General features: G+C 38.2%; 1 protein-coding gene across 1 annotated transcript in view; it reads right to left on the reverse strand.

Annotated features, from left to right (window-relative positions):
• LOC127572903 (fibrillin-2-like) overlaps positions 1 to 14564 on the reverse strand; it is a 266295-nt gene that overhangs the window by 52175 nt on the left and 199556 nt on the right. Inside the window, 10 exon segments of the mRNA XM_052020630.1 lie at positions 578 to 643; positions 2062 to 2214; positions 2664 to 2789; positions 3068 to 3187; positions 3277 to 3405; positions 4419 to 4535; positions 4948 to 5073; positions 6901 to 7026; positions 9133 to 9258; positions 11211 to 11282. Of these exon segments, the coding sequence (XP_051876590.1) occupies positions 578 to 643; positions 2062 to 2214; positions 2664 to 2789; positions 3068 to 3187; positions 3277 to 3405; positions 4419 to 4535; positions 4948 to 5073; positions 6901 to 7026; positions 9133 to 9258; positions 11211 to 11282 (1161 nt within the window).

A 14564-nucleotide genomic window follows, 5' to 3' on the forward strand; every position in this document is an offset into this window, starting at 1 on the left:
GTTGGAGGCTGTAGACGGGAGATCTCCAGAGGTGATGAAGTCAGTGATAGTGCAGGACACAATGGCCTGATGCGCCTTGGTGGGGTCCTGGTTGAGGGGTAAGTAAGAGGAAGTATCCGAGAGTTGACATCTGGCCTTGGCAAGGTAAAGGTCAGTCTGCCAGACTACAACAGTGCCGCCCTTGTCTGCAGGTTTGATGGTGAGGTTAGGATTAGTGCAGAGAGAGTGGAGGGCAGTGCGTTCAGAGGGGGAGAGGTTGGAATAGGTAAGGGGGGTAGTGAAGTCGAGACGGTTAACGTCCCATTGGCAGTTGGAAATGAAAAGATCCAGAGTGGGCAGAAGGCCAGAACCGGGTATCCAAGAGGAGGAGTGGGAGAATGGGTCACCAGTGGGGGTTAGAGAATCCTTGCCAAAGAAGTAGGCCTGGAGACGGAGGCGACAGAAGAACAGCTCAGTGCAAAGGCACATTTTTCTTTCTTAATTCTAAATCATACAAAACATTTACCTGCAGCGTCCATAATCACTTTATAAACACTTTGATAAATAAAACACTGCAGTACCATTCAGCTTTTCTTACCTTCACGCGTCTCTCCAAAGCCAGGGATAGTTCCATGACCATATGGACACAGATCCAGGAAAGCAACTGTAAAAGAGGTCATATTTATTTTATAACTGATTGATACTCATTCACAGCTTGAGCTCTCAGCAGTGGCTAGGGATTTAAAGGATCCGGAGGGGGAAATCAGTCAAGACTCGAGGTCAGGAGAAGGGAGATCAAAAGAAAGACACGAGGTTGGGAATGAGTTGAAGAAGTAGCAAGCACTTGAAGTTGGGAGGAGGAAAATACAGAGAAGCAGGTAATTAAGGCTGGGAGGAGGGAACAGGATGGCCCCAGGTCAGCAGGGTACATCTGGTGAAAGGTTAGGGAAGGTTGACAGATATAGGGGCATAGGTAGATAGTACTTAGAAGGGGTGTATTTCACTCATTTGCTTGCCTCCCAGTACAGTTAGCAGACAAGGACTAAGACCATGTCTTCCTGGAATTGCCACATAACAGATGCTCCCAGGACAAAGTAGCCCAAATTCCCCTGCAATCTCCTAATAGGAGGGCTGCACCAGGAGCACCTTATGTCCCTGATGCAGAAAATGCATCAAAGCGTAACTTACAACAGGTAGGAAGTTTCATGATTGCCCTGGTTTGACATGGAATAGTCACAATTTACAATTGCATAGTATTGAAAAATGTGAAGAAAGTTGTGCTCTGATTTCTAGGCAACATTCTTTATTTTCTTTGCAGGACTGACATCTAAATAAAATTTAAATCAGTGGATTCTTTAATTGATGTGATCCATATAGTTGTTCAAAGAAAGGTATTTCTTTATTGATGTTCACAATCTTGGGTCAATACGGCTTTAGTAAAGCAGCAATTATAAGGTACAGGGAAAACCTGCAACAATGATCATCAGGGGAATGTATTACAGGGAAAGATGAGATCAATGTGGTTTATGCTACCACAGGAATTTGTCTGCTAACTATAATGGATTATGCAGTGCTAAATTAACAGTGTTTTTCCAGAGAAAGAATTTCATCAGAGGCTTCAGGATATGCCTTGTCATTCACCCATGCAGTCATTCTCAATGTGGCCAATTTAGCTTTAAAGGCAGAAGAAATTAAGGGAAAGCTCATTTATATACAATACCAAGTGGAAAAAGGCAATTGCAGTGCATGAAGTTAAACAAGCCACAAGTTCAAATGAACGCTAGGAAAGTTTAGCACAGAGACTTTCTTCACACAAGTAGCAATCTACAAATGATTAGGGTTTTAGAGAGGGCAGTAGAAGCAAATCTCCTGGAATTATTCATGGAAGCAGTGGATAGTGGTCTTTGCGGAAGAATAGACCTATTGCTCTTCCTTATCCAAATCTGTTTTGGAAACAATACTATATATGAGAGCAGTACAGTAGACAAGTTGAATACCCACAGCATTTCTACCACAGTTAGTGTTATTTAAGGGTTAAAAGTTGAAATGGACAAGGTTCAATATTAGGCCAAAGTACATTACCTTCGCCATCTTTAGGGCAGAGCTCACAAGGATCTCCCCAACCCTCTCCTGGCATTTTACTGCAACAGCACTTTGCTTTAGTTGTATTGAAAGGTTTTGCCACTGAACACTTTCCATTGTCAAATTTGGTGAAGCAGAAACTTTCACGTGTATCTGGGGAGTCAAGTTTGATCAACATAACCTTCAGAATAGACTTATACAAGGCACATTTCAAATATCAAGCACAAACTTGATAATTTTCAACTCAAAAGATAAAGGCAATAGGTCTGCTCTTTAAACATATATACTTAGATTGTCTGCAGCAGCAGATACACTGAATTTCTCAAAAAAAGGCTAAAGATGACTGTTTATAGGGCTTCTCTAGACAGTCCCTTGAAATCATAGTAGGCAATTAGAAGAACTCCATGGAAATTCATAATGCAACACAAGTCATTTATCCTAATCTAATTTTCAACAATCTTCAAACAAAATCACTCTTTAGTATAATGCATGACTAAATCTCTATTTATTTCAGAGAATACACAAAAAAGAACACACAAATTGAACACACATCTCCCACACAAATGTCCTATTGGGCATAATAGAAACAAATGCAGGCTTACCAAAGCACCTACGCCCATTCTCTGAGAGGATAAAGCCTGGACGGCAAACGCATTGGAAACTGCCAGCAGTATTCTCACAATCACCAAACTGACAGATATTAGGATCTTCTTCACATTCATTTATATCTACAGAACAGGGAAAGTTATTTTGCTGAATAACAGCAAAAGCATTTCAGATTGTATTGTGTAAACCAATGGATAACAGACATCTCTGTCAAAACTTACAAATCTCATCGAAGGTTTTTATAATTATACAGGCCAGCTGAGCATTTGTAATACTTTAGTTTGTGCATGTTTCATTTCCAGCATTTAAAACAGTTCAATGGTGCATAGACTGATAAGCTTAAGTAGTTGAGTAGAAGCCTCAAGCATTTAAAACAGTGGGAAGCATTGTAGGTCCTCACCTATACAGTTTTCATTTTGCACTTCATAGCCCGAAGGGCAGATACATCTGTATGCACCATCGAGATTCTGGCAGGTTCCAGGGGCACACGATGTAGGAGACAACACACATTCATTGATATCTTTCCAGAAAATAAGCAGAAATGTGTTTGTAAGCCATATGCAGAATAACAATTCTAAAACTGAGTGCAAGTCAATAATTGACACTCACCCATACAGTTCTTCCTGTCAGGTGTAAGCTCATAGCCTTCCTGACATAGACACTGGAAGGAGCCAATGCTATTAAAACATTGTCCATTTCTACAGACTTGGCCAAAGAGAGTTGTACATTCATCGATATCTGAGGGGGTGATGGAGAATACTTTCAATGAAAGTAGTGTGCATTCACTCTTATTTATCAAGTAGCTTCCAAACCATAGTTGATTTATTTATGTTTCAGCAAGTCCAATGTTAAAACACAGGAATCCCAAGTAACAGTGGAAAAATAAATTTGCTAACCGGAAATGTGAATATAAAATTCTCAGCATGGCATCATTAAATCCACTGAGTGAAAAGTTTGTTGTCGAGACAGTTTCTACCAACTGAAAGAGAAAGTGTGGTGTATACTCTAATAGCAGGAACTATCAGAGGTAAGTTGAAAACATGAAGAGGAAGAAGCACAATTGAATTTTTAATGCCAGGCAACAGACTATTGGCCAGGAATTTCCTTGGCATTGCTTTGTCAATGTTACTTTGCAGAAAGTCGAGCAGAAACTTCCTTTACGCATCATTGTTTCTCCTTCACTTCCAACAAATCATTGCCAATGAAAACCAATGCCAATGAAACAAGAAATCTTTGAAGAATTTCTCAGTCTAAGAGGCCAAAAATATACCGGGGAATACTTCTCAAGCAAGTACTACAATTATTGCATGTGACAATTAAGTACATTCCTCATTACTGTCTAATGTGGCAGGTGCTAGGCAATTCCCTACAGATCCCGAGAGGCTGGTACACAGTACTACACCCGAAAGGAAGGAGGGAGTATGCATTTGTTCTAGATGAAGTGAAATAGCTTGCCATGTTCTCTGTTTTCTATTCTATAACCTGTTATGTTTCATAACATAACTTGCATTATTCACTGGTAATATGTGATTTACTGTATGTAAAAACAAATCTTAAAAAGTAAATTCCAACTTAATTATGTGACATTTTCCTATTGATACCTTTGTAAATTTATGGATTCCTACAAGTTAAAAATTTACATTTGCTGAACATTGCTAAGGCAACTTGCCTTGTAATTGTTATGGATTATGCAAGACTAGATTAACAGCATTTTGCCAGAGAAACAACCTCAATGTATATTTGTGCCTCACCCATGCAGTCATTATTGTGAGTTAACTCAAATCCTGGGAAACAGAGACAATTGTAAGATCCCACAGTGTTCTTGCAAGTTCCATTTCCACAAGGCTGCCGTTCACATTCATCAATATCTGCAAATGTTAAATTATTCCGTTAACATATAGTTTATTACATAATCTATATTGTAACTTGATAGGCATTTGTGTTACTACAAATCCAAGGGATGCATTAAAAGTGAAAGTACAAGTAGCTGTTCTTGGATGTACAGCATCTATTTTTACAAACATAAATAACTGCTCATTGCTTGTCTGGTGTTTATATCTGTTCTTTTAGAATACTTGATTTTCTATTGAATGTATTGTACACTATCAGTTTCTTCTTATTTGGTATGAAATCATTTATGTGCTGCTCTGCTTGCAGGTAGCTTTAGTTAGTACATGCATGGATTCCCACTAATGCATTTCATATCTGCTAACATTCAAAGAGATGAAACTACACACCATTAACAGTGATACTGACAACAATGCTTAAAGCCTCACTTACCCATGCACATGGTCTGATCAGGAGTTGGCTTGAAGCCATTATGACATATACATCGATAACCTCCTCTCAGGTCAATACAATCACCATGGCTGCAGACATTTGGAATTTCCAGGCACTCATTGCGATCTAAGAGAATCATATAGAACAATTTTTGGTAATGGAAAGCAGAACATTTTGAGACATCATTAAGTTTTAATAATTGACCTTCTCTAGGACAGCCAACTCTCTTGACCCCACTCCCACTAAAATTCTGGTTATCCATTTTTGGCCTCTCATCCCAGCTCACATTATATATTGCTCCCTCTCAGCAAGCCAATTCTGAATCCAAACGGCCAAGTCACCATGGATCCAATGCATCTTAATCTTCTGGATCAGCCTACCATGGGGGATCTTGTTGAATGCTTTACTAAAATCCACAGAGACAACATCCACTGCTCCACCTTCATCACCTCCCCAAAACAACTTGCCCCGCACAAAACCATACTGACTGTCCCTAACTAGGCCATGCTTTTCCAAATGCTCATAAACCCTATTCCTAAGAATCCTCTCCAATAGCTTCCTTACCACTGACATGAGACTCATTGGTCTACAATTTCCAGGATTATCCCTATTTCCCTTCTTGAACAAAGGAACAACATTAGCTACTCGCCATTCCTCCAGGGCCTCACCTGTGGCTGGAGAGGACACAAAGATCTTGGTCAAGGCCCCAACAATTTCATCTCTTGCCTCTTTCAATAACCTGGGTATATCCCATCAAGCCCTGGGGACATCCACCTTAACTTTCTTCAAGAGACTCAACACTAGCTCTTCATTTATCTCAAAATGCCCCAGTACATTAGCATGCTCCACACTGATCTCACTATCCTCCACATCCTTCTTCTTGGTGAATACCAATGCAAAGTACTCATTTAAGACCTCGCCCACATCCTCCCCCTCCAAGCACATGTTCCCTCCTTTATCTTTGAGTAGTCCTACCCTCCCCCTAGTTATCCTCTTGCTCTTGATGTATGTATAGAATGGCTTGGGATTCTCTTTAATTCTCCTTGCCAAGGACTTTTCATGGCCCCTCCTAGCTCTCCTAATTCCCTTCTTGAGTTTTGGACATCACAGGCAGGATTGAAACTTTTATCTTCAGCCCATGCCTCAAAACTTTGTCACCATTTTCACCTTCTTCCCAGTAAATGCTCCAACTGAACCATGTCCTTGTGATAGTGTTCAATCCTGAATTGAGTTTCTGATTTCATGTAATCTGCATCACCTGATGCTACCAGTGATAAAATAACCAGGGGAAAAAAGTAGCACCAAGGAAATATAAGGAAAAGGGAAATGAATTGCATCTACCTCAGATTTATAATATCACTTGCCTCTGCACTTCACCTCAGGCCACTTGCCAATGAAATTCTCATCTGGACTTTCATTATTCCCAGATAACACTATTCCAATGTTCATTTGGCCAGCTCCCCTATCAACTTCAATTCATACAAAATGTTGCTGCACACATAGATTCTACTCACATATTTCTATGTCCCTTGCTGACCCAGTCCTTCAATACTCCGAAGTTAAAACTCTGAAGTGCATGCTTAAGTTCCTCTTTGGCCTCATTTCTCCCTTTTTTTCTGAAGTCTCCTTCAAGCTACAAAATTGGAATTCTTGTGCATCTCAATCTCATACCATCATTGCCATCAGCTGCTTCAGCTCTTGCTTCTGGAACTCCCTCAATAAACAAAAGCTTTTGGTCAGCTTTCCTAATACTTTCTTTTGTTCAGCATTTTTTTTAATATGCCTCTGTGGAGCACGTTGGGATTCCAAGTGATTGAGATGTTATATAAATGCAAGTAGTAACTATTATAATAGCCATATTTGTCAATTTGCTTGCTAATATGTTATTACAGGCTCCTGCTAAGAAATTTAATTTTCAACAAAATATGCTGCGTTACTGAAATAAATTCTCACCAATGCAAGCTCCATTTGGTGCTAGTTTGTATCCAGCAGAACATTCACAACGATAACTGCCAGGAATATTAATACAATCTGCATTTCTTTGGCAAAGGATGTCACCATTACTACATTCATCAATATCTGAAATAAAATCAATGCCACCAGATATTATATTACTGTCAGTGACACAAAGTAATGATATTTAAAAGCTAAAACTACAAGCTTTACTGAAATATTGTCAAAGTAAAAATTATCTCCACAGTACAATAAGAAACACAAGCATTAAACAGATTTTCTATTTAAATTTCCAGATTATTGAAGTTCAATTTAAACCAGAAACATTAAAAAAAATTACTCAAAATGGAGCAAGTATTTGAAATGCAGCCTAAACATTCCCAACTGGTATAAACTTGGGACTGTCTGAGCCTCAGATGATAGGTTGTGGGCACATCTGATATTGGGGTCTCTGGCTTTATTTATATGAAGACAACTTGCTACAGATACCAGGCTGCTAAGTATCCCTGGACAACTCATCAGTGAAGAGACTCAGGATTTTGAAGCTGCTGTGTTGCTAGAATGGACCTTGTATACATATTTAAGGGAGATACTGTGAAAGGTACAATCAGGGAGGTTGGTGACTGGAAACTGAGGGACAACAGGGAAGGTAGGTGCCATAGAATAAAGGCAATGAGGGACTAAATCAACTAGGAAAGATATGATCTAGAATGAAGTGACTTGAGAAGAAATGAAATCAGAAAGGAAGCTTTTCCTGAGTGGGGCCAGCAGGAGGCAGCAAACTGGCATCTGAGCCCTTAATTCATATGCATGGAGACTACCATTTGTTTCAGGCTGGGGCGGTGGATGTTTTTACTTGTTGCCATAACAGATATAGGGGCTGCTGAATTTCCAGCAGACAATGACACACGTTTCCTGTCCACCATGTTGGAGGCTCGGACCTCCATTTAATTCTTGAAAAGTCAGGAGGCTCCTTCAAATCTTTAGGCCAATTACATTACTTGTCTATGATTTGCACTACTAGAAACAGTGGTTCAATCAACATTCAGAGACCACTGGCTTTCTGCGTTAGAAAACTCTGTAGTCAATTCTGGTACTTTGTTATTTTTATGAAATTAGTATCTGAGAAAGTCAGCATTTTACTTTCTTCCTAATTTCTCACTTGGGTTTACCTCAAGCTAAATAAAATCTAGGAACTGAACCGTTCATAATATCTGCTCTCGATGTCTTTTGGACAGAAAGACTAAAATCTTACATTTTTTAATAATATGTTGTTAAAGAATTGTTAGTACGGTAATGCAAATGGGAATATCATGAGGATCTTTGACCTAAAACATTAACTCTGTTTCTCTTCCCACAGATGTGGCCTGGCCTGCTGAGTATTTCCAGCATTTTCTGTTTTTATATGAGATAAGAATAAATTGTTACTAAAAATTCAGGTAGACTGATTCAAAACCAGTCCAATGCAGACCTATGCAGAATCACTAGCTAGATGGCCATATACTCAGACAAATGACTCACAACATAATTGATTTCCTTAGTTTTTTTTTCATCAATAAGCACATTAATTACATCAAATGAAATAGCTAGCTGCCTTGATTGTAATATCTCTAAATTAATGCAAAATAAGCAATTGTTCAATGGAAAGAAAACAACACAAACCCATCTTGGCCAAAATTTCTTTTCCACTGAAAAGTAAGAGAATTAATTTGTAATTACCTTCCCTAGAGTAGCATCTTTTACAGCTTCCCATTCAAAAGACATGGTGTCAGAAAGAGTTCTTGCCCCCCTGTTTTTTAAACCTGATTTTCAAGAAGTTGACTTGTGTTCCTAATATTAAATATGTTTTTAGGTGTAATATTCATTATGGAATAGATATTGAAGACCAATTGAACATTTAGAACAAATGTTGAACAAACTGGCAAAGCAGTTTGATTGTCGGATTTTCTTAGTGTATAAATGGAAGGTCATTATAGGAAAACTGTCAAAAGCTAATAAGGATAATTATTAGATGCACTAAAGAATGCCTGGTGAGAATTTTAGAACCTTAAGAAATAAAAAATACATATATATTTTTTACAGTTATTAAATAAATCAATATTCAAGAACATCTAACATGCCAAGACAGAACTCATTGCTGAAGCACTACTGTATCTGGTATTCAAGTAAAGTCAAAGCATCATACGTCTGGAAAACCTTTGCAGAAGGATCTTATAATGAATATGAGAGTACCTTCACAGATGAGAAGCAAGTCATTGTAACTAAATCCCATCGGACACTCGCAGCGGAAGCTACCAATCTGATTAATGCATACACCATTGGCACAAATGCCTGGGATTTCTCTGCATTCGTCAATGTCTAGAGATCAGAAAACTATGATTAGACCCACATACGTTGTATATTTATTATGATTTACACTGAACAGTTTGTTCCATTTCTTCATGTTTGATTGCAATGTTTAGTTCCTTGAACACAAAATGAGCATCAGAGTGAAATTTGATCTTGTTTTACCTTTTCAGGACCAACCTAGAGGGATAACCTCTCATGTCAGGTTAATGCTACAAACCATGACCAACAGAAGAACTGTTCAGGGACTGAAGAACCACCTTTGGTAGCTACCAAAATAGGCATTTAAAATTCCCTCCATTAACATTTTGCTAGAAGGAATATGAGAGATTAAATTGGCAGATCTCACTGGCCTCCATTCCTACTGACCTATGATTCCCCTGTACTAATCAGTGCCTCACTATGCTAACAAGTCTGCCGAGCATCTCTGAACCTGTTCTTCTGTTCATCTCATTAGCCATCAACAGTCTGCACTGTACCTAGATCTTCACTTACCTCTAATTTCTAGGCCGATGTACCTAACAAATCTGGCAACTTGAAGAACGGAGAGTGCAGTATAGGCTTACTGGGAAAAAAATATGGACTACAAGTTACAGGGAGAAATTATACAAACTCCAGTTCTACTCCATGGATAGTAGGGTTAAGGGGAAATAAAGAAAAAAATCAATTGATTGGGTAGTGTTGGACAAGTGGCATCAGTTTAAGGGATGTAGACAGAAAACACCCATAAGTGATTTGGATTTCATATTCACAAACGTCATTTGACGTAAAGTTAACTGTTAATTTTACATCTGAGACACATGATTTTTGGCCAAATTTAGGAACATGGAGGTAAATCACAGATCAACCGCTATCTCATTGAATGACAGAACTGCTTCAAGAGGCAAAATGATCCATACTTAATTCCCATAATTCGAAAGAGGAATAGATAGAATATGCTTCAAGATTTCCTATGCTTCAAAAGTATTCTAGCTAACATATTTCTGTGCGTTAAGGGATCTGACCAAGTAAAACCCATCGTAATCAATAATAATTTCATATGTGAGTTATGAAAAACTTTTTCTCCATGTTGTTGATTTGTAATGAAACAAATATAAAGCTTGCAAAATGTTTCTTTATTTCACTGAGCTCATGCCTTTCTAAATGTAAAAGAAATTAGACTAACTCTCTATGCTTCCAGGTCTGAATATCTATTTGTGCTGTGCTTTTCCTCAATTAAGCAAAGACTGTGTTGGCATCTTGAAAGTAACAAGGCAGAAGAATGACATCTCATAAGACTGCTCCCCTTGCTTTACAAACAAATTCAGCCTTTTTTTTATAAATAAGTAATCTCAAACAATTATCAAGAATCGTACTTACAAAAATATTCAGGTTCAGACCATTTCCGATTACAAATTTGAAAATGAAACAGCAATTTCCTCGAAGGGAAATAAGTTATAACCTAAATTATTTTTCAAGTCATTTACTGTGATCTTTTAAAGTCCACCTCACACAAGTCCTACTAGAAGAGGTGACTGATATTTGTCACCCAATTTCAACCTCAGAACTTGGAGATAGTCCTTGAGCTCTTGTTGAACATTTGTTTTTACACCTTTCCCAGTTTTATGCTGTATTAAAATTAATACAATATAGAATCTGGCTGGGTCTCAGAATTTTAGAGTAAACCCACACAGTTTCCAACAGCAGCTTTAAACATAAATTGGGCTTAAGACTTTCCTGTGCTTTGATTCTTGAGTGGAGTGATCGTTTCCTGTAATTTATTCCCCTCCATCATCATTGGAATATCAATATAACAGAGCAGCATATTTACGACAACTTTGGGGATGGGGATTACATATTGTGGGGGTTCTTGATTTAGGATTAACCATAGATTCTCATGAAATATTTTTTAATACAAAAGCTACCAAAATGAAATATTTTAAAAGGACCTGTGGCACATGTAACAATGGAACCTCTCTACTTACCAACTGGTTTTCCAGTTCCAAAGTCGATGGTATAACCAGGACCTTGATTTCCACACAGCAACTGGTATTCAGCTAGAATATAGAATTATGTCAATAAATAGTGCATTACTTTCCCATTAATAAAATTCCATTCTATTATAATGCAAACATTTCTTAGATCCAATGCATGAGTGATTTTCCATGTTTATTGATTTATGGGATTCCTTGTTCTATCTAAGCACTTTCGATATTTATCTATGGATGATTCAACCAATCATAATAAGGATATGGATGCTCCTGTTCATGTCTCAAAGTCACTAGAATTCTCTTGGAATTGGGAAGTGTATTTAGGAATCAGGAAGTATAAGCTAGGTTAAGTTCAGCTGGAAACCCAGTATTGTGGCATTTGATATCAGAGGGGTAGTTAACATTCAGATGCACATGGTGATAGAAAGGATGTACTGTCTTAATGGATAGAGAACAGAGCAAAAAAGCCAATAGTAATATAAAGTGAAATGGCACTGATAAATGTGGCTAACATGGGAAAGTATATGAATTAAATTTTTATTCTATGAGATTACTGTTTCGGTCTTTATTTCTGCTCAGGTATTATTTCAGAAGTCAAGTTTAATATTTTGGAGCAGATCTTTCGCTTTCATACTGGTACTTTCCAGAGTATGCTTGTGAAGACCTGGCTTTGAGAGCTGGCATCAGACTAAGTTGGCAGCACCTGTCTCTGAAGTCTTCATGCAATGAAGCGGGCAGTATGAACTTCCACAGGCTTCCCGGTTCACAGGCTGGGCAGCTGGCCCATTGAGCCTATGCTTAATCACAAATTAGACTTTTATCCTGTCTCAGTCTCAGCCAATGGTTTCTTCCTTGAAAAGTTGGCTAAGAATTTTTTTTCCTTCACTTACATGGAAAATATTGAAAGAGATGTAAAGTAAATAGTCAAAGGACATAAGTTTGTAAAGTATAAACCTTTCAGGCATTTTAGTGCTTAGGATTTTATTTAGGAAGTGGCCAGGCCTGGGAATTTAACCTAGAAATGGCTTAAATTCAATTGGCTCTACATATTAGCTTAAATCACAGATATTTCAGCATAGTAAGAGGCCATCAGCCTTGGAAAGTACAAAATCTGCTTCACAGTATGAAAAGAAATGATGACCTAAGCGTTTGTCTGTGAAAGCTTGCTGAACACTGGAGTGATAAAACTTTATGGTTTTATCTGGGATGAAGTGATAGAATAAATCATTTGGAGCAGGGCATGTAGAGTTCACGTAAAGGTGTTCTGATATCTACACTGTAAAGACGACTTTGGGTACAATGATGAGAAAGAAGAAATTGGAAAGAAAGACAGGGAAACCAGGGGTTGTAAAACAAATGGGGCTGCAGTAAAAAATAATGCTATGGGGACTGAGGATGTTGCAAAGTCAAGCTCAAAGACTTGTGCCTCTTATGGGCAGGACATTTGCAACAAGGTGGAGGAATTAGTTGCACAAATAAACAGATGCAGGAGGACCAAGGATGGAAACTGAACATCATAAGGATGGGCAGAAAAGAAGAGAAGGTAGCTTAAGGTTGGTGGTCAAAGAAATTAACACAACAGTGAGGAAGGGTATTAGCTCAGATGATGTGGAATCTGCATGGGTAGAGCTAAGAAATACGAAGGGGCAGAAAACTCCAGTGGGAGTTGTAAACAGAACTCCAGACAGAGATACATTCAATAAGGGTACAAATGTAATCATAGGTAACTTTAATCCACACATGAATTGAGCTAATCAAATTAGTAACAATACTGTGGAGGAGGATTTCCTGGATTGTACACAGGATGGTTTTCTGGACCAGTATCTTGAGGAACCAACTGGAGAGCAGGCCATTCTAAAGTGGGCATTGTGTAATGAGAAAGGACTAACTAGCAATGTTGTGCAAAGTTCCTTGGGGATCAGTGACCACAATATGATAGAATTCTACATTAAGATGAAGAGCGATGTGGTGGATTCTGAGAATGGGGACCTGAATCAAAATAAAAGAAACTATGATGATACGAGGCAACAGTTGGCAAAGGTAGATTAGGAAATGTCATTTATGGGGTTGATGGTAGTTTGTTAACGGCAACCAAGGAACACATGGATGATCTACACCAATTGTTCATTCCTCTCTGGAACAAGAATCACACAGGAAGGGTGAGTCAACTGTGTCTAATAAGGGAAATTAGGGAATGTAGAAGATCCAAGAAGATATATTAATTGGTCCAATAAAGCGGTAAATCTGAAGACTCAAGACCAAAAGATTAATTAAAAATTGGAAAATAAAGTATGAGAGGAAGCTTGAAGGCAACATTAAAACTGAGTGTAAAAACTCTATTGAAATGTGAAGAGAAAAAAATGATGAAATGCAAGACCCTTAGAGCCAGAAATAGGGAAATTTATAATGGAAACAGATAAATGAGATTGTTTAAACAAACACCTTGGGTCTATTTTCACAAAGAAGGACACAAAGTAACCTCCCAGAAATGTGAGGGAACCTAAGGTCTAGTGAGGAGGAGGAAATGAAGAAATCAGTAATAGTAGGGAAATGTTGTTAGGAAAAGTGATGGGATTGAAGGCCAATATATGCCCAAAGACTGATATTCTGCATCCCTGAATACTTCAGCATGATCCTCGAAATAGTGGATACATTGGTGTACTTTTTCCAACATTCTTTAGTGCCTGGATTAGCTCAATGGATTGTAGGGAAGCTAATACAGCTCCAATATTTGAAAGAGGGAGAGAAAAAAAGAGAATTATAGATTGGATAGCCAGACATCAATAGTGAATAAAAAAAAAGATGGGGCGATTGAGCTTATATTCATTACAGTTTAGAAGAATGAGAGGAATTTAGAAGAAGATTGAAACTTATAAAGTCCTGACAGGACTGAACAAACTTGTTGCTGGGAAGTATATTCCCAATGTTAGGAAGTCCAGAACCAGGAGTCACAACCCATGGATAAGGGGTAAGTCACTTAGGGTTGAGATGAGGAGAAATTTCTCTGTCAAAAGAGTGGTGAACCTGTGGAATTTTCTACCACAGGAGGCAACAGAAGTTAAGTCAGTTAGATGTAGTAGTAACGGTGAAAGACATCGAGGAGTATGGGGAGAAAGCAGGAATAGGATGATCAGTCATCATGGTATTGAATGGCAGGGCAGGCTGGAAGGACTGAATAGCCAACTTTGGCTCCTAATTTCTTTGTTTCTATGTAAACCTTTCACCAAATAAACATTTACAATTCCAGGCATTTGCTGAAGTAAATGTTACAAGTTTCACAATGTGAATATATTGCAACATAGGGGTAACTACTGATCCATCTTTCTTCCTGCCATACCATTGTGATGG

Source organism: Pristis pectinata, chromosome 7, assembly GCF_009764475.1.
Source record: "Pristis pectinata isolate sPriPec2 chromosome 7, sPriPec2.1.pri, whole genome shotgun sequence".
Classification (NCBI taxonomy): Eukaryota; Metazoa; Chordata; class Chondrichthyes; order Rhinopristiformes; family Pristidae; genus Pristis; species Pristis pectinata.